Source organism: Sebastes umbrosus, chromosome 16 (assembly GCF_015220745.1).
Source record: "Sebastes umbrosus isolate fSebUmb1 chromosome 16, fSebUmb1.pri, whole genome shotgun sequence".
NCBI lineage: Eukaryota > Metazoa > Chordata > Actinopteri > Perciformes > Sebastidae > Sebastes > Sebastes umbrosus.
The window spans coordinates 18,105,665-18,128,747 of record NC_051284.1 but is presented as its reverse complement, the minus strand read 5'-3'; the positions used below and the strand labels follow the sequence as shown (position 1 = coordinate 18,128,747).

At 39.2% G+C, this 23,083-nt stretch overlaps 1 protein-coding gene across 3 annotated transcripts in view; it reads left to right on the top strand.

Moving 5' to 3' along the window:
* The window catches only part of LOC119474862 (uncharacterized protein C14orf132), a 79,641-nt gene extending 57,476 nt beyond the window's left edge, over positions 1-22,165 (top strand). For all 3 annotated transcript variants that reach the window (XM_037747152.1, XM_037747151.1, XM_037747153.1), the window contains one exon: positions 19,969-22,165. In XM_037747152.1, the coding sequence (XP_037603080.1) occupies positions 19,969-20,205 (237 nt within the window). In that variant the 3' untranslated portion in view covers positions 20,206-22,165. The remainder of the gene's footprint in view (positions 1-19,968) is intronic.
* Positions 22,166-23,083: the final 918 nt, after the last annotated feature.

The window sequence follows — 23,083 nt, the reverse complement described above, 5'->3', positions numbered from 1 at the left end:
GAAAGTAAAAGTGAAGTAAAATGGCAAGCCATAGTGAGATCATGATATGGAAACCAGAATATTACTTAGTTATATCTTTTATTTTTGTTCATTTCAGTATTATATTTAAACTCTAAATTCATTCAGATTTAGGCATTATGATTTCAGGTCTGCTCAGTTGTTCATGAGACAAGAGGTGAATGCCACAAATTATCTTAAATCACTTGTATGTACAGAGTACAGTGGAACAGTATTGGGACTGAAGAAACTTTATCATAGAGGCTGAGATAAATACGTATAAATGGCCAGTGAAAAAACACTGGCTTGTTACAAATGAACCAAAAGGAGTAAACATGACTTAATAGTTAGGAATGCACCGATACCGGATCGGATATCGGGCCGATACCGGATCGGATATCGGGCCGATACCGACTCAAATAGCTGGTTCGGATATCGGTGACAACGGGGCTGATCTATTAAATTCAATTCTATGTTTATAGGCTACATATATTATATACTGGAATTTTAATTCCTTATTAAGTTTTGACCAATTTGTTGCTGCATTAAAACGGTTTACATCTGAATTGTTTTAAATTTGAAAGTTGTTGATGTACGATTTACTATTTTAATAATAGATAACAATTCACTAAATTTACATCTATGTATTTATTTGTCCCATTTTGTTTTACAAAGTTCGGAAAGCAATGTTTAAGTCAAGCCTGATGTTGCCTTACACATAAAAGAATGATCCCAGTCACTTCCACACAGCGAGGCATACAGCTTTGTTAATTAAACGCTGGTATCAGATCGGTACTCGGTACCCAAAGCCCAGGTATCGCTATCGGGACTGAAGAAGTCGAATCGGTGTATCCCTATTAATAGGACTGACAGGTATTGGACAGGTTTAGGTCATCCTGCATCCAATTAAGCCGTTTTTAGTATGCATCCCTACTTTTGAGTATGCTTAAATGTGTCTCTTTTCCTATGTGAATAGAAATATATACTCATAACCTGCTTAGAATTAGTATGGAAGTGGGATACAGCTTTAACAGGGAGGATAATTAATCATGTTTCTCCATAAGATTGACAGTTTGTGACGGCAGCTAGCAGGCTATTACACAAGAGAGGAACAGAACAAGGGGAAAATAATTGTAAGGGTGCTTTTATATGTAAACAAATAGAGTGTAAAAAAACAAACAATACAGGGATAAAGGCTCTGAGGAATTGAAACGTGTTATGCTTAATTTATATTTGACAGGAAAAGTGATGGTTCAGAGGGGTCTGCAGCTGGAGGTTTGCCGAACTGGTTGACGCAAACACACTGTGCACAACAAGAAAGATTGCAGTGTTTGATTAGCTGATCAGAAAAGTGGAGGGATTTTCATTAATAACCACCCTACAGTACATCTATTCTGGTGATATATTCCACACACACACAGGATTATAAGAGTATAAAGAGAAGTTAGTGGAGAAAGTTTGCTGATACTGCTTAATGAGTGATGTAGGTCTACTAAAAGGTCCGCTCTGTGTTTGAATCAAAGTTTGCGTTTTGGGAATTTAATAAAAAAAGAAGTTGTCAAACTATACCTCTAATAAACAAACACTGAGTAGAACAATAAGCACCTAATTACGTCCAAAGTGTGTGGGCATGTTAACTTCAATGCATGCTATATGCAAGTTAGAGTGAGAGAAATTCCTTCCATCTGGCTATCGTTTCTGAATAACTCCTGCTACCTTTCATTCGCATTTCCCAGTGGAGTTATCTTACTGTACAGAAAGACACAGCCCTACAGTACAGTGTAAGTCGCTGTGGATAAGAGCATCTGCCAAATGCTATAAATGTAAATGTAAATATTTCATGGTATGCGAGGTCATGCAGATCACTTTAACTCTGGAACACAGAAATTAATCAGTCATGATATTAAGGAGAGAGCTGCAGAAATATGTGAATACAAATTGCCTAGTCAGAAAAAAAGGATAAAGACGCTGAGGAAGATGCAGATGCTGTTAGCACTGTAATCATACATATTACATGCATGCCATTAGAAGGTGCAGGAGTCAGCAGTAAGGTTTCCTTTTAACCATTGTGTAAACCTCATAAATTTATCAGAAAACTTGTGAGGTTTTTAAGGCAGTTAGGGGCCTGAAGAACGGGTCCATATTCACCCGAGGTCAAAGGACAAGAATAGGAGAGAAGAAAAACTAAGGTGGAGAAAAACAAGCAGAGTCTGTTATCTGATCATCAGTATGCAAGCTAGCTACATTGAGAAGAAAAAGTTGTTTAACTACTTAAAAATTGATTTTAAAGTTGACGATAGGATCAGGATGTGATAAAAGCATGTATTAGCATTGTTATATAATTCCTTGATGCAACAGGCCTATGTTTGGCTATGTTTCTTAGGTGAAAGAAATATGATCGAGTCAGCATCCTAATGTGAGCATCAAAACTCACTCTCTCACACCGAGTGAAGGTTATCGAGAGCAACAATCAGGACTTCAGTTTTATCTGCCTTTAATTGCAGAAAATGATTTGCCATCCAGTTCCTAATTTCATGTAAACAGTCATTCAGTATAGAAATTTTATGAGGCTCATCAGGTTTAAAGGAAAAATACAACTGGATGTCATCAGCGTAGAAATGATAGGACATTTATGAAACGGGTCCATCTCATATGGCAAGAAGGCTGAGACTAATGTAAAAAAATACATTTGTGGTCCCAGACTCATAAATCCTTAGAGACAACAGGTTCAACATCTATACCATGTGTAAAACAAGGTGCATTGTGCCCACCTGTGTATTAAGGGCCAGATACACGTTGTTTAAAATCGAAGGACTCGATGAGATTGAGAAATTCAGAGGCAGTATTATATGTAGTGTCATCAATATGAAGATTAAAATCTCCAACCACTAGGACTTTGTATAGCTTTATAATAGATAGATAAAGGTCTGCAAAGTCTTTCTGTCAAGAACATAAACTCCATACATTCACTGCAAAACAAGTTATTCAGGATGAATGAAAGATGAAAGAATAAAAGCCTGGTGTTTGTTTTAAGTGGTCTTTCTCGCTTTTTATTCTACCTCACTAACGTCAACATTGCAGTCAGTACAGGTACAGACTAAATGCCTTGCACATTATCATGTCATTCATACGCCTTTTTGGGGGCGAACAGGATGGGTGTTGCACTTCTTGAGGAGATGACTTTTTGGCCCACCTAAGATGAGGAGTGACTCTGCTGTTCTGAAGTTATTGCAGCCTTGGGGAATGAGGAAGGAAAAGATTTGAGGCCAGCCATAACAAGGTTAGAGCAGAGAGAGCTGAAAATAGATGGTAGACGATGACGGAGTGAGGTCTGGGACCCAAGACTGAACCATGACCCGGAGGCTTGGTTGGGGTTGGAGGGGAGTGTGGCTCTCTTTTGGGCCTTGTAGAGTGCCAGGCTTTGAAGCAAGTGTTCGTAGGTGGTACTACAACTTCCGTGTCCGTAAAGTGATGCCATTTGGCCCAAAAAGACTTTTTCCCATAGACTTGCATTGGGAAAAAAATATTCGGACGAACCGCTTTTTCAGCGGATTTCCATCTACAGAAATATATGTTTGACCAATAAAATCTTTTCTTCCAATGGATGTCATAAAAAATATCCTCGTCATTCTGCATAATAATTAGCAATGTGTTTCTGTTTGTTGCACAGAGAGAGTGTATTTTCCGAAACAATGAGCGTTTGCTTTCGGGGTAACGGACGGTCAGACAAATGGGCTTTTTTCTGACATTTTTCGGACTATTGGTGTTTCGGACTAAAAATGGGCAGTCCCCTTCTCAACACCCAATAAAGTACGAAAAACACAAATAAAGGCTTGAGATCTCTCAGCAGCTGGGATACAATGAAGATGGTAATGGAGCTGATATGCTTTTGCTAAAGTTATATGTTGGTTACGGAACGGGGCTAGCCACAACATCTAGCGTTAGCATCACATTTGGGGTTGGGATTAGTTTATGTATTTTGTAGTAAATGCTAGCCCCTCAGACATTCTATGTCTGGATAGGTTTTTGTTGTGTGGAGTGGAAACATGCACTATTTAGGAGGAAAGCCATTGGGCCTCATTGACGAAAATGGAACACGGCAACGTGGATAATTCACACCAGATCCGATGTGCATAGTTGTCGATGCGGAAAATTCAAATGCGGATTTTCCGCAATCCCGCATTTTCACATCGCACTGGTGAGAAATCAAAGGACGTGCATATCAATGAGATGCTGAAAGTAGTCTGCAGAGCAAATGACAATATTAGTATTATGAAGCACTGTTGGATATGCTCATCCTTTACTTGTGTAACATTAGATTGGTCCCTACAAGCAGGGAGCATCTCACTGTGCTGAAACAAGCTTTTGCTGCTGCTAAAAGTATGTTTTTATACTGTAAGGGACACAGATTGCAGATTAAAAAGTGTGCGACCAAGACTTTAGTCGATGGTTGAGCTAAAATGAGAGCTTTTCATCTTCCATCGGTGTGTTTCTGCTGGCTCTGTATATTAAGAGTGGGTGCAAAGCAGGACCACCCCTGCTGCACCTCACCCCGAGCCAAGTCTTACATGAGTGGAGATTCAATTAAGGGCTTCCATCTCTTCTCTGTATTGCACAGTGAATGAGCAGGCATGGATGGAGCCGTAGGGGCGGCTGACACCAGCAACAGATACACAGAGTGTGGTGATCTCTTTTCCCCCCCACTCAGGCAGCTTTCTTACACAACATGCAAAAAGCTCCCCAGATACACGACCTCCCTCAGGTTTGATAATGACAATGATTTGACTTTATTACAGAGGAAATTGTCTGCAATAAAAAGATGCATGATTAGATATTTTCATTTAAACAAGCTGTGTCTTTATACACACCATTATTTTATATTTTTACATTTTTGACAATCTGTGGTAAGACTTGTTTCCATGAACTCTGCCCACAATATTCCCAATGCAAAGCAATGCAACAAGAGTTAGTATATGTAAACATGGCAAGATAAAGAACACTGCAATCATTTGCAGCAAAAAAAAATCTGAAATGAGCCTCACTTTTGTTGCTTTCAGAGATGATTTTTTTTTTTACATTAGTCATAAGCTTTGTTTTTTATTTTCTTCTTCTTCGCAGTCTTAAAAAGGGGAATTTTATTTTACCATTCTGCATGATCTAAATATAGTGACATTGACTGTCTGTTAGAATCGGCTCATATGGTTTTAATGCAGCTACATTTTTAAATCCAACACATTGTGTGAGCCCAAGGTTTGACAAAGAGCAGAGGCCATTAATGACTTGAAATCTATCATAGGCGTAGTTTCCTTAACTAGGAGAAAATAAACAAAAGACAGTCTAAACACAGCCAAACAAAAAGCGTGTAAATCAGGAGACAACCAGAGACAGACTGATGGCCACAAGCTTATATATTGTTCTGTGTAATCAGCACAGGTGAGCTGAATCTTCATGATAAGCATCAGCTCCACCCTCAGGCTCCTACAGGGAGAGGCTCTCCACAGAGCGGGGGGGTGCATACCAATTACCTTAATTACATCCACATTTCACACCCACGCTGAACCCACATGAGCCATTTTCTACCTGCACAATGTGTTTTGTTTATCTGCATTTATTTATATTCTGTTTATAAATTCATGATTTCACAATACAGGTTTATGATTAGACTGTTTTTTAAATTGAAGAAATGATTTATCAGCCAAAATGTTTTTGGGAAAGTGGAAATTATGTAAATATCTCACAGACTCATTTATAAATGAAGCACAGGGATTTTCAGCCTCTCAAAGTCACTTAAAATGTGTTTATTGCTGACAGATTACCCACTCTCCTCCTCCTCTCCACGACTATAATATTATTCATGGTACAGATTAAAATGGAACATTACACAGATCATGGAGAGCTGCAGAGATCAGAGATCATAGATCAGGCAACAGACGTGATTTTTCCATGAATAACGTCTCTTTTCTTACCAGTCATGAACATACAAGAGGTAACATGTGACTCCACTGGGTGTGTTTTAATTGAAATGGCTCACAATGTAAAATACATGAGCTCTGCATGGAGATTTTCGAAGTGGTGTGCGACATTGCTCAGCCAGAAATCTGTGTTGCTATAGCATGACGTGTTCTTTGGTGTAAACTCTACCATAGAACACATGCTGCTGCACATAATCCACTTTATGCATATTTAAAATATCTGCTCCAATAAATAATACATGGCCCGCCAGGCTTTGGTGAAAAAGCATTTTTCTGTAGATTTTTGAAAAGTATCTCAAAATGAATGTGTGAATAGTCGATGAATCAAGTTTAAAAATGTCAAAATAAAAAAGGGATGTATTTTAGTGCAGGGATTTGGCAGTGCGAGAGAAGCATTTTCGTGATTAATCGACCTGTAAACTGAATTGTAGTTTCTTTTAAAAATGAGGAAATGTGTTATATATCATATCTCTGACGCTCTTGTAATGTATGTACATGCATTAAGTAACCTTATGTTAAAAAGCCTGAATTATTGTCCCCTGCATTGTAGTTCTTTAAAAAGTACTCAGAGAAATTGCTAATAAGCCACTGTCTTGCATTTTACTCCTGTTGAACAATAGAAAGGATATAAGAAGTGGACATAGTCACTGTGAAGTCACCCATTGGCTTGTGGGCTGCCATTTTGAATACTAGAGTTGGGCATTTTGGCTGTCGCCATCTTGGTTTTTGGGCGTCACCATCTTGTTTTTTTGGCATCGCCATCTTAGTTTTTGAGCATTGTCATCTTGGCTTTTGGGCATTGCATCTTGTTTTTTTGGGCGTCGTCATCTTGGGCATTTTGGGTGTCACCATCTTGGGTTTTGGGAGTCACCATCTTGGTTTTCGGGCATCGCCATCTTGGGTTTTTGGGTGTCACCATCTTGGTTTTCGGGCATTGCCATCTTGGTTTTTGGGCGTCACCATCTTGGTTTTCGGGCATCGCCATCTTGGGTTTTTGGGTGTCACTATCTTGGGTTTTGGGAGTCACCATCTTGGTTTTCGGGCATTGCCATCTTGGGTTTTTGGGTGTCACCATCTTGGTTTTTGGGCGTCGCCATCTTGGGTTTTTGGGTGTCACCATCTTGGGTTTTGGGAGTCACCATCTTGCTTTCGGGCATCGCCATCAGGTTTTTGTCCGTCGCCATCGCTATTTTGTTTTTTGGGAGTCGCTATCTTAATTTTTTTGGCATCACCATCTTGGTTTTTGGGCGTCGTCATCTTGTTTTTTGGGCGTCGACGTCTTGGTTTTTGGGAGTCACTATTTTGGTTTTTGGATGTCGCCATCTTGGTTTTTGGGCGTCATCATCTTGTTTTTTTGTAACCAGAAGTGATACAAGAGGGTGGAGCTAAGTACAACCGAACTCCCAGACCGGACAACACTGTGGTAGCGACCTGTCAATCACAAGGTAGCCACGCCCTAAAGCATACCCTGCTTTATGGTCTATTTTACTCTGAATCGGAACATAATTTACTAAATGAACATCATGTTGTATTGAAGAAGACTTGAAACTAGCGATTGAGACCATAAACTCATGTTTACAATGTTTACTGAGGTAATAAATCAAGTGAGAAGTAGGGTAATTTTCTTATAGACTAATAAACGATTAGACTACTTTTTGCAACCAGAGGAGTCGCCCCCTGCTGGCTATTAGAAAGAATGGAAGTTTAAGGCACTTCCGTATTGTCTTCACTTTTCAGACACGGAGGTTGCCCACTGTGTTGAACTCTTCTTCTGTCTCAACAACCAAAGTCGTGCGGACAAAGAGAGAAGAAAGCATGAGTAGAATTTCAGCAGTTTAATCTTAAAGCCTAGAGAGGTATTCACCACAATAATCATCTAAATAATAGAACAGGATACATGTGGAAAAGACTTACAAGGCTGACTGTTTGATACTGTACCAGCGTTGCATCATCTGTGATCGGAGCTTCTTAATTCCTGGTTTTGGGGAGAAAATGTGGATGCAGTCAGTGCATCTTCTGCAAGATTAAAGATGCAATACTGCCTCGTCGTCAGAGTGTAAAAGTCTTTCAACTTTCCAGCTCCACTTATCCCTCATCCTCATCCTGTCTGTCTTTGTTGTGTTTTAGACACTGCTGACAGTTGTCATGTTTGGTTTTAGGATTTGTTTCTTTATTCCTGTGTGAACTGGGTCTTTACAGCTCGGGGCGTCACAGAACAAACAGACTCAGACATACACTTACACATGTCAAGAGTCATACTCTAGGACAATAGAAACTTCAGCTTTGCAGACACACACAGCCTCTGTCTCTTTCACTCTTTCTCATCACTTCAAATCCTTTCCCGTGTGATCATCCGGCACTGCTTCCCAGTTGTCATCTGGCAGGAATAAGAAATCACTCTTTGTTTGTGGCGGATTTTAATGTTTCATAACTTTAGTTTCATCTCAAATCTCGAGTCATCACGCAACTACTAATTAGCAGCATATATCAGCAGTGAGTAACAACTCCAGATGTGAGCATGCATTATTTCCTCCACTTGCCATGTTTAAAAGATTTCTTTATTCATTATTCCTATTTTTTGTTTTAATATTAATGCAGATAATAGTACAAAATCTATCACATTGAGGTCAGGTACACCATTGAGAAAAGAAACATGAAGGTGATGCATTTATCATTCATAATATCAAAGAAGTATAATAAACTTTCCCCTGCGCTGCACAATTTCCACCTTGCCAACAGATTGACCAAGGTGTCAAGCGAGGATCACTTGGGCTACACTTGTTCTACTGAATTATAAGATTTATTGAAAAATGCTGCTGGGCTGCTGAGACAGGGAAAATCAATGAAAGCACAGCTGTAAATCTGACCAGTAGGAACCAGGCCTGAAACTAGAGGTCTCACCACTTCTACGCGGGTGAACAAGCCTCCCTAAAACCTCTGTAAATCTCCCTCCAGATTTATGGCAAGACTAGGTGTATAGTACTGTACAGGCCAAATCTATTGTTTTCACTAAGTGGCTGCTATATACAGAAGGAGTGGCTACTTCTTTCTATTTGCAAGCCGCCAACCTTACATGTAAGAGATTAATCTTTTGCTTTTTTTGCAATACTGTAATCCCATTTTATTTATTCCCCTGATCTGTGGTATCATGAATTGTAGAGATAACACCACCTGTCAAAAAAAACTGTCAGCATTTTTATCCTTCCTTTGGGAAATTTTGAGGTGTTGTAACTTTACAGTTTTGTACAGGTGGAAAGAAACCAAGGTATAAACATACAAACTGATTTAATGTAAGAGCACAGTTAGCAGTATATAGTTTAGTTTGGCCATCAGAATTATAGCAAGAAAGTGGAAGTGACAGTGGAAAAATGTTTTCCTTTTTTACATTTTGTCCACCAAGTAAATTTGTGTGTTCTTCTGTAACATGGTTTGCAGTACTTAGGAGAATCACTGTGTGCACTAGCTGAGAGCTCAAAGAGCCCTGCAAAAAGGGGACGTGTAGCTGTGTCTGACATCTATGATAAAAGGTAAAAAAAAAAAATAATTCCGAAGCCGGGCAGGGGGTTTAATGTTTCGAGAAAAAACTCAGAATTTCCAAGATTAAAGTCGTATATTTACAAGAAAAAAAAAATATTCTCTAAGATTAAGGTGGCAAATTTATGAGAAAGAAATGTACAAGATTTACAAGAAGCGAATGAGAATGGATGGATGGATGGATGGATGGAGAGTCTGCTACAATATAATATTTTTTGCACCCAGCGGCTGACGTCACTGCATTGTTTAACGGTGGCATATGTGGTGTGATGAGGTTGATCCAACCTTTTAAAGTGATGTGGTTCCTTAACAAAAATACCCATTATTTTTCATTACCACGGTTTTGCACTCCACTATTTTTCCGTCATAAAATTATTCTTGTAATCTTATGACTAAAATTTTGCAAATGTTTGATTTTTTTCTTGTAAATTTACCACTTTAATCTCAGAGAATATCCAAGTTTTTTTTGTAAACATATGATTTCATAATCTTGCAAATTTCTCAGAATATTAGCCCCCTCCCCCAGCTCCGTAATTATTAATTTTTACCTACAATGGCCCTAATTCACCGTTGTAGAAATCACTCCCTATTTACTATAGAGCCCAATATTTTCTGTTCACTATTTAATTTGAGTGTCCCAATTCTGTGTGGCATGTATGCCTCATATAGTGCCTTTACAGTTTCAGTGATGATGCAAAATAACAATGATTCATAAGTGTCCAAGGCTCCATTTACCGCTCACTACGTAGTGTCTATCATAGGGATTATGTGGGGCAGTAATGGAGACACCAGACAAGCATCTAGTGCGGTATGCATCCATTTTTCAAAAAGCAGTGATTTTCTGACTCCACACATGAATTAAAGAGAAGATATTTTGTTCTCTTACAAAACCACTATGATGCCACAGCACTTTGGAGATGACAGGAAGTTTTTAAATTTAATATAGTTTCTCCCTACAATTACATGCAGGGAGAAATGCATAACCTGACCCATGTGCCTGGTAAACACTTTGATTTCTTATTTAGATATTATTATAGATTTCGATATTGTTATATATTATTAAGATATTTTGCCAAATGAGCTTGTTGTGACTATCGTGCAGTAAATATTTTTCAATGTGCATTAACGCAGCAAGTTTAATCTGATGTTTTAATCTACATGGTGACACACACCTGTGGCAGCAGCAGGGTGGTGATTGAGAGTTGAGGCAGTGAGAGGTTTGTCAGAGCAACAAGTCACATCTGTGTGCAATTACGTGTGCGTGTGTGTGTGTGTTTGAGTAGCTGCTGCTGGGTGAGCAACAGTGCACTGCATTCAGCTGACTGACAAAAGCCTTGTTTGGACAGTATGGGCCTTTTTTTTAAAGAAGACATTTTGACATGTCACAGTAGGAAAAGCACAGGTGTAAATAATAAGATGAGTGATGGCTGGATTCCATTTAGCTGCTTTATTTTCAGGGTCCTTTCATTGTGCATGCTGGCTCGCTGTCATGGCTCCCTCACTTGAATAGAACAGAGCCATTGTTACTGTTATCAGTAACACCTGTGCCTTTTCTATTATGACAAAGTCAAAATGTCTGCTGTGAAACAGGCCTATTAATTTTTGAGGGTGATGTGTGTAATAAAATATTTGCATGGCTCCTTGTTTTACTCAGTCATTGCTTTTAAATTCAGATGAGCATGACTGTCATGGAAATGTACTGTCTTTTCAAGCTTATTTTTATGAAAATAGCTGTGGTAATATGGCCTCAAAAATATAGGGAAAACAAGGAAAGCCATGTCATTGCAGTATATGGTGCAAACAGTACAGATTTGGACTCAAAACACACATACAAATAAAGATGTGGGTACAAAAAAATATATCTTATTTATTTGAATAACTTCAGCAATTGCGAAATATTTTAAAACCATGCTGTAGTTCAGAAAGTTGGGTAAAACCTCAAGGGGTATGCATGTTTTTCAAAGCACTGCAGCAGTGCTTAAAAATGTTTTTCAGCATGCATGAGCCACAGTTAATTTCCCGGTCTGTGAAACCACTGAGATCCCTGGACAGCACCGACGATATCGTACAAACTTTAAGGCATCAACACGACTGTGTAGTGCTGCAAGGACTACAACTTTGTGACTTGGCCTAGAGAGAGAACTCCTCTTTGAACAGGGCTAGTACTGTCTTTAAAAAAACTTTTCTTTCATATATACCAAAACAGGAAAGTAATGCATTGTAATTCGTATATATATCCTGAAGTCAATGTTGATTTATTGTCATGTAACTTCTATACTTAAGTTACGCCACCTCTGGACTTATTTTAACCCAAACCTCAATCTTTTCCTAAACCTAACTAAGTAGTTTTGTTGCCTAACACCAAATTCACACCAGAGCAGCGACAAAGTGCGGCCTGTGGCGAGCTGCCATGCAATGCCTATGAAAAACTGCTCGCTCGTGTTTGATTCTGCGGCGAAGTGCGGCCAGAGAGGACCCACGGCAGTAAACAGATCCTGTTACTCACGCACGAAAAATGAGGAATAACTTTGAACCATTGATTGAGGATACATTGACCAAAGATAGGGAGCCTTTTTTATAATAGCTGTAGGTTTTGTTCATATCAAAAGCACATAAATCCAGAAGCAATGTCTTTAAAATCAGTACACTTTCCAGTAGTTACAACACTCTATCTTAAAGTGCAATCTTGTGTGCCCTTGTGTCCTACAGTAATCTATTCTAACGTCATGGCTGAAGTTCGATTTCAAAACAAAAGTCGGCTAAAAATCCATGAAAACCAAAGCTTACATCATATGGAGACAAAGCCCACAGTCACACCCGTCCAAGCACTGCAGTACTGTAGTCAATAGAGCAGAAATGGTTGTGACGGTTGGGAAAATCAACAACTGCGTGTTTTCATTGATGTGCGTGTGATGTCAAACACAGTGGCCATTCTTTGCTCAGTAGGGGTCCGCCTCTGTGCCTGTTTTCTCCGATACAGTTTGTTCTCTCGAGTACACCTTGAAGTTTGTTCTCCACAAGGACACAATTATCGACTTTTTGATTTGACCTCATATTATCCCTGAGTGCAGAAAACCAACTTGTTCTCTCTGATTTTGTCTCAACAGCTGAGTGATTTTGTGGTTAGGTATATGTTTTGGTTTCCCCGCTACCCAAAGACATTTATTTGGTTTTGCTTGTTTGTTCCGAAGCCATTTCACTGAGCACTTACTGGTGGCTACGTCCCACAGGAGGCAATTACAGTCCATTCTATTTCACAATTACTGTGATCACCCGTGTAGGATGGCACTGCTCGAGGAACAGCTGGGACGAATAAATCAAAGCTGGGAGTGCAGAGCAGGTGGAATCGTACAGTGAAAGGAGCTGTGTCGTCTCCCATAGATTGGGGTCCTCCCGTGTGGAGAATTGCACAGGTGTAGGCATCACTCAGAGCCAAGGAGGTGTGAAATATGCAAGTCAGGAGATTTCTCTGGTGCTGGTTAATGGAGGGATGTTATTCTCCAAACTATATCACACAATTGAAACAGTTGTTTACCTTTAATCCCATTCACTCATCACCTATCAAATCCAAGATCTAAATGTCAAATTGTAGTTTTACAGCAGACCACAAAAGTGTTTTTATCTCAATAGCTTTCCTTTCAACTACTGAAAAAGTCCCTTTCAAAGCTTTCTGAAATCAGTGTTTGTGCTTCTCTTCCTTTCCACATGAGGGATGTAAATCCACACAAGATTACAGCGATTGCAAATATCTCACATGCAATGTTTGGCTGTGATTCTTGTGTTCATCTCGCTGAGATAAACTCATTTACACTTAGTCATCTTGGGAGGCTTGGAAAGCTATTGGATATCCAAAAAGCTATGTGTAAATGCATCCAAGAAGCATTCGAGACAGATTGAAATCAAATTGTTTAAACCACCTCGGGAGCTGGCTTAACTGTCATATTTGGAATTAAACTGCTAAAGTGCAGAAGTCGTGCTCCTTCTGTTGTTTTGTAGCAGTTACCAAACAGCTTCAGGTGCATTACCGCCACACTCTGGACTGGAGTAGAGCCAACCCTGATTTGCATGTAGCCCTGGGAAAACCAAGACAGATTGCATTTAGATTTATGATCTAGCCAATAGAGACTCATGCACTGTATGTGGCTAAATTTACTGTAAATGAAAGTGCATTAAATCTAATCTGGATTTTATCAGTGTAAATGGGGCCTCTGTGGAGAATAAGCTACCTCTATTATTCCACCATTTGGCCGACTACTATGATTAGTTACAGCAACTGATCATAAGATGGTAGTATGGTCTGTTTTCAAATAGGAGCATAAAATGGAGGACATCTAAAATGATTTTTCAATCTAAAGATTGTTTACCTGTTGCGTTTAAACCAGGGGTGTCAAACATATGGTCCGAGGGCCAGAACCGGCCCACCAAAGGGTCCAAGCCGGTCCACTGGATGACTTGCAAAGTGAGAAAATTGCAGGGAAGTCCGTCAGGAGCAGGAGCTGCCGCTGGAAAATTGTCAAAAAGGAAAAAAGTGGACACAGAGTGTCGGGCTTACCAAGAAAATTGACCAGTTCCTATTTCTTCTCAGAGGTAAATGGGAAGCTAGTGGGCTTTGTGTGTTTACACAGCAACTTTTGGTGCTCAAGGTATATAATATTTGGCGCCATTATCTGACTCATCATCGAGACAAATATGAGAACTTGCAAGGACAACTGAGAACAGAGACGATAAATGAATTGTTGGCAGGTTTGAGGAAGCAGCAGTCTCTTTTTAGTCATAGACGAGGGCTCAGCGAGACACCTCAGGCTGTTCATCATCTGTTTTGTGAATGGATTGTTCATTAATTGTGAACATTTTCAAAATGTACTTGTACTTCTTCACACTATAAGAAAGGGAACTATTTGGAGGTGTTGTTATTTATAAGTTATTATACAATGGTTTTGCTGGTCCGGCCCACTTCAGATCAAATTGGGTTGAATGTGGCCCATGAACGAAAATGAGTTTGACACCCCTGGTTTAAACCATTAAAAACAGGTCATGAACAACATTAAGTTAAAAAGAAAACTGTCTCTTGAAGTTCACATTTCCTGGATCCTTAGGGCATGGTCAGACATGCATGAATGCAGGCGAGTGACCATTTCCTGCCAAGGTGATATTTGCCTGAAAGTTCAACAAAGGTGAACTGCATTTTGAATGCAAAAGATGCGCATTTGCTTTGCCAACGAAAGCAAATGTTTTGTCGCCCCATCGCTCACATAGAGTGGAAGTGAACGGGAGGCAAATGTTAATTTTGCTTATGTGTGACTGTGCCTTTATTCTTTCGTAATGCAAAAGAGTAATGAGCAAAAACTTGATGCCTTTCAAAGTTGGCTCATTTAGGAAGCAATGTAATTGTAATTGTGAACTTCGAGACAATTTAGTAAATTTTACAATTTAGTTCTTAGTTTGAACCAGTTCACCTTCAGTTTTAATCTAAAGTTTAAAAAGGACTTCATAACCTGGGAAATGAGACCACTTTCACCTTTGCCAGGGGAATACTTGTTGAGTATCTACGCTGTGTGCAGGAGCTCAATTCTTACACAATGACTGATATTTAGAACCAATCTTTCTGTGTGGATGTTTAGTTTATCAGTTTACCGTAATAAGAGTGGAAGGAGAAGTGAGTGTGTACAGTTTCCAGGAAACTTTGGTCAGTTTATTACAGAAGTCATCCATGTATGTCAACGCGCACGAGTTTTCTGTAAGTAATGCTTAGGGGATGACCTTTAATACCCGCATAAGTGCTCAGATGCTTGGTGATGCTCCTTTTCCAGGTCTCTATTTCCCTCTTTTCCATTAGTGCTTAACCGCTTGCTGCGCTAACCTCAAGTGCATGATCCACATGGGAGTTGTGGGCTTGGATGACTGGATAGAGGAGCAGGTCCCTTGAAAAATGATGATATACTTCTGACATGTAATTGAAACCGCATATCTACATGACTGTATATACCATCTCTGCCAAAAAATAGTGAGCAATCAAATATTTAGATTCAGGCTTACTACTGGAATATTTTTGCACACACTCCCAGCATCCACTTCATTTTATTCGGTACACTTCCCCATTTATGCAAACAGCTCACTCTGTGGACAATGAGTTACTTATAAATAAAACATAAATATAAAGAATGCAGACAGGGTGGAGAGCTTCAGTTATCGTCTGACTGAACGTTAGATTAAGCTAGATGCAGCTTTGAATGCAGGATAAGGTTTTCTACATTGTGTCTAGAGATCACAGTGTGGTCTGATTTAAAAAAAAATAATAATAATTAAATCAGCAGCATGTTGATGAGGGAGGTCAGATGAGACCTCCAAAATAACCTTTTAAGACAAGATTTGAATGACAAAACTGATTTATTAACGTTATACGTCAGAAAAATAAAGTTATTACTGTCAACACTTCTTGGAGTTGGCCCAATGCAACTTTCCTCAGGATTTTGAACCGGAGGGTAGTTTAAATATTTTTTTTTCTGTTAAATCAGCTATTTAATGTTTCATACCCACACAAGAGGCTTGGCTAAAATGTCATGATAACCATTTTTAACAAAACACACTTCCAACACCAAGCAACCAAATGAGCACATAGCAAAAACACGCTAAAGGTGTGTGGGCGCATAGTGGTGCTAGTGATTTTGTTACTTCATGCTACCTGCCCAAACTATGTCATTGTGAAAGTGGAGACTCCACAGATTCCATTGGAGTCTTATAAGCGTTAAGAGAAAAAATAAACTTCACTATATACAGTTATAACCATGAATTATGTCTTACCTTTCCTATTTCGTGATAAAAAATTGTGTTTGGCATATCAACATTGCTAATGGCTACTGCAGTGTCTCTGGGTCGTTTTGAGTCGATTCCAGCTATCTCGATTAATTCGCGTGGTATCGAGGAGCATTTGCACTCTGTCTTCCTCCAGCATCAAACAGCCTATTCTGAGCCATCCATGTGAAAACCTGGTTTATGTCTCTATCTGGTGGATGAATCGTGGTACTGCACTCATCCTAAAGGCATTGAGCTTCAATACAGGCATGAGCTGTCCACATAGACCAATGGTTTATTGTTTTCTTTGAATTGGAACATGTATAGAGGTCTAATTGATTGATTGATTTTTCAAAACAAAACCGAAAACAGTTGCATTTGATGAAATTAATACCTATAGTAATATGTAAATGAAATTAAATAAGGTTTATAGTTAATTAAAATAATGGCACAGATGGTACCCAAATGTACCCAAATGGCCGATTTGAAGATTCTGCCTGAACATGCCTCTACTAAAACTTCTCCAACTGTGCTCTACTTCACCTTCATTAGCATCAGTCTGTGCACAGGTATTGTTCAGGTGTTGTGCTATGGTTTGCTAGAGGTTTTGGGCTGCAACTGCATTATTCCAAAGGGATATTCACTCTAACAGTGTACAGTTTTGTTAGGCGGAAATAAATTCTTTAATTTATGCTTTGTTCCATCTTCATTTACATATACCCAGTAACATATATACAGATGCTTACACCTTTGCAGAAATCTTACAAGTGTTACTTTTATTATGATACCAAGATTATGCAAATAGACCTTGTAGTTGCAGAGTTATACTCTATTCATTTTGGGCATGTCATTGTTGAGCAGGGGCCAGAACCAGAGGCCTATAGGGTTAGGTGATAGTCAGTTACTTATGTTGGTTATTGTGTCATGCACATTTTATTAAAAAGTGTAGCCCTTGAATCATATAATCATATGCTGTATGAGCAATAAAACATCCGTCAACATCAACCATTGCATGGTTGGTTTATTTACAAGGTTACTCTAAATAAATACATTAAGACAAAACAATTCAGGGAATCTTTAGTATGTTGTTTTTTTCATCGAGATATATTTTTCTACTTGATTGTCCAAAACAGAGAGTTTATGAACTGGTATCTGACCCAAGAAATATTTCTTGTAAATTTAGATTTTTGTAAATGTAAGTTTATTTTTTGGAATAGTTTCTTGTCAATGGTTGTCTGTATAGACTCAACAATATATGCATGTATGTTAATAGAAAACTATGATGTATGTATGTGGACATTTTCTACATTTTTTGTGTTTTATATTTTTTTGTTGTGTACAACATTTTAACGTTTCCTTTAAAATAAATTACAACACCTGACTTACTTGATATATTAATGTTTTGTTGTCTATGTACTCCCACACTTGGTAAGTTATTATGTACGTATGTCTTGAAATGTTTAGTAGTTTATCACCCTGAGGAGGTTGAATGGTTAACCACACCTGTTAGAGCCTAAAAGTTTGGGTGTGGTGACCATTTTTAATGATGAAGACCCAACAAGAATCAAAATATTGTCCATTTAAATACATTTGTAGTTTGGAATCAGTGTGCAGATGTTACTTTTCTCATGATGCTAATTTCCAATAACCTACCACCTATGTATATGTGATGTGCGTATGACTTTTTGATATGAATCTTCTCATAATAGAAAAAATAAATGTGAAAATGGATGAAAGGTACATATGAGATGTTGTAGCAGGAGGAATCAGCCGTCACTGGGTGGGGGGCAGGGAGACCCAGGTTGCTGGACTTCATGCACGCTTGTCTGCCTTCATCAAGCTCATGTGAACAGCAGGCGCTCCACAGGATGTGTCATGTCATTATTCACCACCAGGGGCCAATGAACGGAGAGCAGCAGAATGCTTTCTAAACAGTGTTTTCCCCCGTGTGAGGGAAGACCTGAAGTATGTGTGTGTTAATGTCTTTGAGCATTAGCCTGTGTGTACATGAGAGAGAGAAAGGAGAGTGTGAGAGGGTGAGAGTGAGAGAGGTGAGCAAATGAGCGAGCAAGAGAGAATTTCTGTGTATGCAAGCGCTCAACATTCCTCCGAGGTATTTTTAGCATTGTTTTTCAACATTTTCAGCAGAGTCTGTTTTCCAGTCTGAGCTTGGAACGGGTCTCTCATGCATTTCTCAATCATATACCCTGCTATGGAAACACATGTGAAACACTCTCGCGCACACATGAAAGGATTCAGTTGGCTAACCTTCACAGGGCTCCGATTGTCCCAAGCAATAAATCATTTTCACTTGCCACATCTGAAATATTCATTCCAAGTTAATCAAGCACTGCTTCCTAAATACACACACATGCAAAGACACGCACACACACACACACACACACACACATTCAGTGGTGTGTGAGATAGAGTAGAGCACCCTGCATGCCTGTGTGGGAAACCTTGTAACCATTTACTAATGATGTCGTGACGCAGCTACCTCTCGTTTCTTTTAATATAGCACTCAGACTTGCCAATGCATGACCAATAGGAAACGATCTGGCGTGCCATGATCGTCAGTAAAAGCAAGCTTTTTCTTCCCTGCACTAGGAATGTAAAGTGGTTTGTTTTTATCGGGCTTAAAATGGTTACTCCTTTTTAAGCAAAACAACACTGTGAAAAAATGCAATGTAATTGAAAACATTATCACTATCTGTGAGGCTGTAAGGCACAGCAGGTCTTTGAGCTAAATGCTAACTTCTTTATGCCAAATGATGTTCATAATGCTGATGTTTAGCAGGTATGATGTTTACGATGTTCCCACATTGTCATTATTTCTGCAGGTATTTGGTCATAAACCAAAGTATCGGAAAGATTTTGAATTGGGCTGAATAATGTTTCAAAGCTCTCTGCCAGGAAGCATCCTGATTTTATTTGCCCAAGAGTAGTGAAATATAAATATAGTCTAAAAGTACTGGAATCAGGATCAATTATACCCACCACATGTAAGTTTTTAACTGTGGAATGTAACTCCCCTAGGTTGCTAAAACCATCATTTTCCCTGAAAAATACCAACTTGTTCTCATTCCCAAGGCATAGGGTACCGATGTCACGCCCCTCAACGTGTGATACCGACGCAAAGGCACCCCTTGAGTGCCGGTAGAGGACCCCGCATGCCTTTGTGGGAAACCTTGTAACCATTTACTAATGATGTCGTGACGCAGCTACCTCACGTTTCTTAATAATACTCACCACATGTAAGTTTTGTAACTGGAAAACGTTAAGTTTTCACTTTACAAATGTAGAAATTTTAAGCCAAAACCATGATGTTTCTTCTTAAATCTAACTAAGTGGTTTTGTTGCCTAAACCTAAGCAAGCGTTTTTGTTTAAATTCACAACGTTAACCACGTGTTCACTGCAACTGTAAAGCGCCACCAAGTGGTCCTGAGAAAGCGTCAGTATGTGTCGAGTTCGGATGACAACGTGTTAAAAGTACAGAGGACATGTCCTCGGTAGTAGTTGTGAGGGATTGGAAAATGAAAACCTAAACGAAACACCTGATGCGAAACGTCTCACTTCTCTCTCCGCATCCTTCAAATGCAGGTAGACAAGAAGTGCTAAAATTTAAATATATCCTCACATTTCTCCTTACTTTTCCTCCTCCCCTCCTAGATCCCAGTTATGACGGGAGCCTTCATGGACTCCTCGCCCAACGACGACTACAGCGGCGAGCACTCGCTCTTCAACTCCTCGGCCAGCGTCCACGCCGCCGCCTCTGCCGCCTCGGTACACGGCCAGCAGGACGAGTCGCAGTCCATGTCCAGCGATGCCATCTGGCTCTGGATCGCCATCATCGCCACCATTGGAAACATTGTGGTGGTTGGCGTTGTCTACGCCTGCACTTTCTGATGAACATATGCTTACAAAGACAAACACACACACATCCTGCTTTTTCTCTGGACCGTGAGCGAGGCCACGCTTTGTAGACAGACACTCTCTCTCTATGTCTCTCTCTCTTTCTCTCTCTCTCTCTCTCTCTCGCACTTGGCTTTTGGATCAGTTTGAGCCCCTAAGGGTGTGGAAGTTGTGACACTAGACAATGACATATAGACTACTATATTTCTTCATCAGAGGGGAAGACTGGGACTTTGCTGCAGAGCATTTTTGGATGCTACAACTGGAAGTTTGAAAAGAAGCTCCTGTGTTCGACGGCTCTTTAGTTAAAAACAGAAACCGGCGCTCTCATCCAAGAATCAAAGGAACGTGTTTCTTTTTTTTCAGCTTAAGTTTGTTTCCATGTTTCTCCTCAGACAACACCCTCATTATAATGCGGAGATGAGAATGGAGATTAAATGGGGCTTAAAATTCAGGTTGATCCAGGCCATCTTAAACATCCACCAGATAGCTGCTTAGCAATTTAGGGCACTGCTGTTTAATTATGCGGCTGAACAGAGACGGTGGGTGTTAAAACATTTAGAAAGCGCTGGGATTATGTTCATGCCATGGAGGCAGCCCTGAGGCCCTAGCTCATTTAAGGACTAATTTGTGGATGCAACATATATAAAAAACAAACATGTATATAGTATCTAAACAGGACAGGAAACAAAGAAACACATTAAAATCTGCAATGCAATGCTAACTCAATTATACACAATGAATGGCTTTATGATTAGATGAGTGGTGTAAAACTAAGTCAAACTCTTTGAAATGAATGTTCTTATTGTTCAATATTTACAGTAATATTCACCAGGGATTATTAGAAAATCTAATTGTATCGTCATGGTCTGTTCAGTCATGTTTAGATATTATCTACAGATGTTAACAAAATACAATTAAAAGCACAAATTGAATCGCAAGATGACGTACCCTACTTTACTGACTGCACCTTATCGTTTTGTGTTGTTGTTTTCTGTAAAATGATTTATTATCACTTAATAGTGTCAACAGGGCAGGGCAGATGTGGAAAATATACGTGTTCAAAACTAATTTAACACCAACAAGATCTGTAGTGAACTTTGTGATAAATGTATACTAAATGTGAGAAGGGAAAGGATGCCTCAGTTTGAAATGAAATGTTGTCATATATCAAGCTGTCCCTCTAAATTTGTCACTGTTCAGTAAATTAGTTTTGTGTTACTGTGGAGTCTGGAGGCAGCTGTCTCCATGGCAACCTATCCTCGTCCTAATTGGGAGCAACAACTTTACTGCGAGACTGAAGCATCAACCTGCAGCCACTGATGGTTTTTCTTCTGAGCATTCAATAATTGCTTGCACACAAAGAAAATCACAGGAAGCATTGCACTGGATTTACACAAATATTACATCTGGTAACCATTGCATTTTTTTAGACTTTAAATTATTTGTGCTTTGCTTACACTGTTTTATTTCCATGTTTTAAGCAAGCCACTGATGAAATGTTTTTTTTTTTCTGAATGTGAATTCAAAGTCAGTGAGTAGTTTTATTTTATTGACAAACTGACTGATCTATATATTTAGACTGAGAGAGAAATAGAAAGAGAATCTTTTTTTTTTTTCAGTAATCTTATGTTTCTTCTGGGATTTAGGAGATATTATCAATATGCTTTAGGTTAAAAGATATGAACCTGTCTTGTAAACACTACTGTACATGTTCAAATGGTCATACACTGCGAATTACAATACTAGCTTACTGTATCAACTGTGCCAATGTAAGGAGAAATTCAGACACACTCTGTTATTATGAGTACAATGTTCAAAGAAGGACTTTTCAAGCCTGTTATTTTTAATAAATGGTTGCTGTAGAAATACTGTATTTAGACATGTTGTAAACCACATACACAATGCTCCTTTTGTAAAGACATATGCTACTATTAAAATTTCTGTAATAACACATTTTAGTTTTTCTCTGTTGACAAAAGAAGCAGCTCCCCTGGACCTTAAGTGTCAAGTGAAGAATGATTCACTGGAAACGTTGTTGGCTATAATGCAACCTTCTGGCTTTGTGCACTGTGCTCGATCATGCGAGAAGGTGTTTTAGCTCCATCTTTTCCCCGTCTGAATCACCTGGCGTTGTTCCTGGCGAAGCCAACCCACTGACAGACATCACCAGTCGCTGCTAAGCCATGAGGTGAGATTGATGCTAAACTTAGATGGCGCCATCTGTCATTTTGACACAGGCACAAGTTGTTTAGAAACCACCTGGATTCCCTCCTCTGTGGACCCCTGCACCCCTCTATCTCTCTCTGTCTTCATACTGGTTTTGCTGAACCAACAGACAAAAAAAACATACAATATTAAATCAATGATAAAACAAAGATGGTATTGCCAAACTAAAAAAAGGCACATTATTTAGAAAAAGAAATGCTTCAGGGCTTTCCTGTGTACAGTTGATATCCTATAATTTGTAAGTAGCCCTAAACATGCAGTACAGCTGAGGTTGATAGGGATGTCATCGCAGGTATGTGGTCACTAGATAAAAAGTTAAGAGATCACCAAAGTTAAGACAATTAATCCTGAGAGGAACGTGGATGTCTGTACCAAGTTTTCTGGTAATCCATGTGGTAGATGTTGAGATTATAGACGGTATATAACAAGTGGACGTAATTACTGACATCACCCATTGGTTTGTGGACTGCCGTTTTGAAGCCTCAAGTTCGAGATTTTGGTCATCATAGACTTCTATACAATCTGATTTATTTTTGCAACCAGAGGAGTCGCTCCCTGCTGGCCATTAGAAATAATGCAAGTTTAAGGCACTTCAGCATTGGCTTCACTTTTCAGACCCGGAGGTTGCTTCCTGGATGAGATG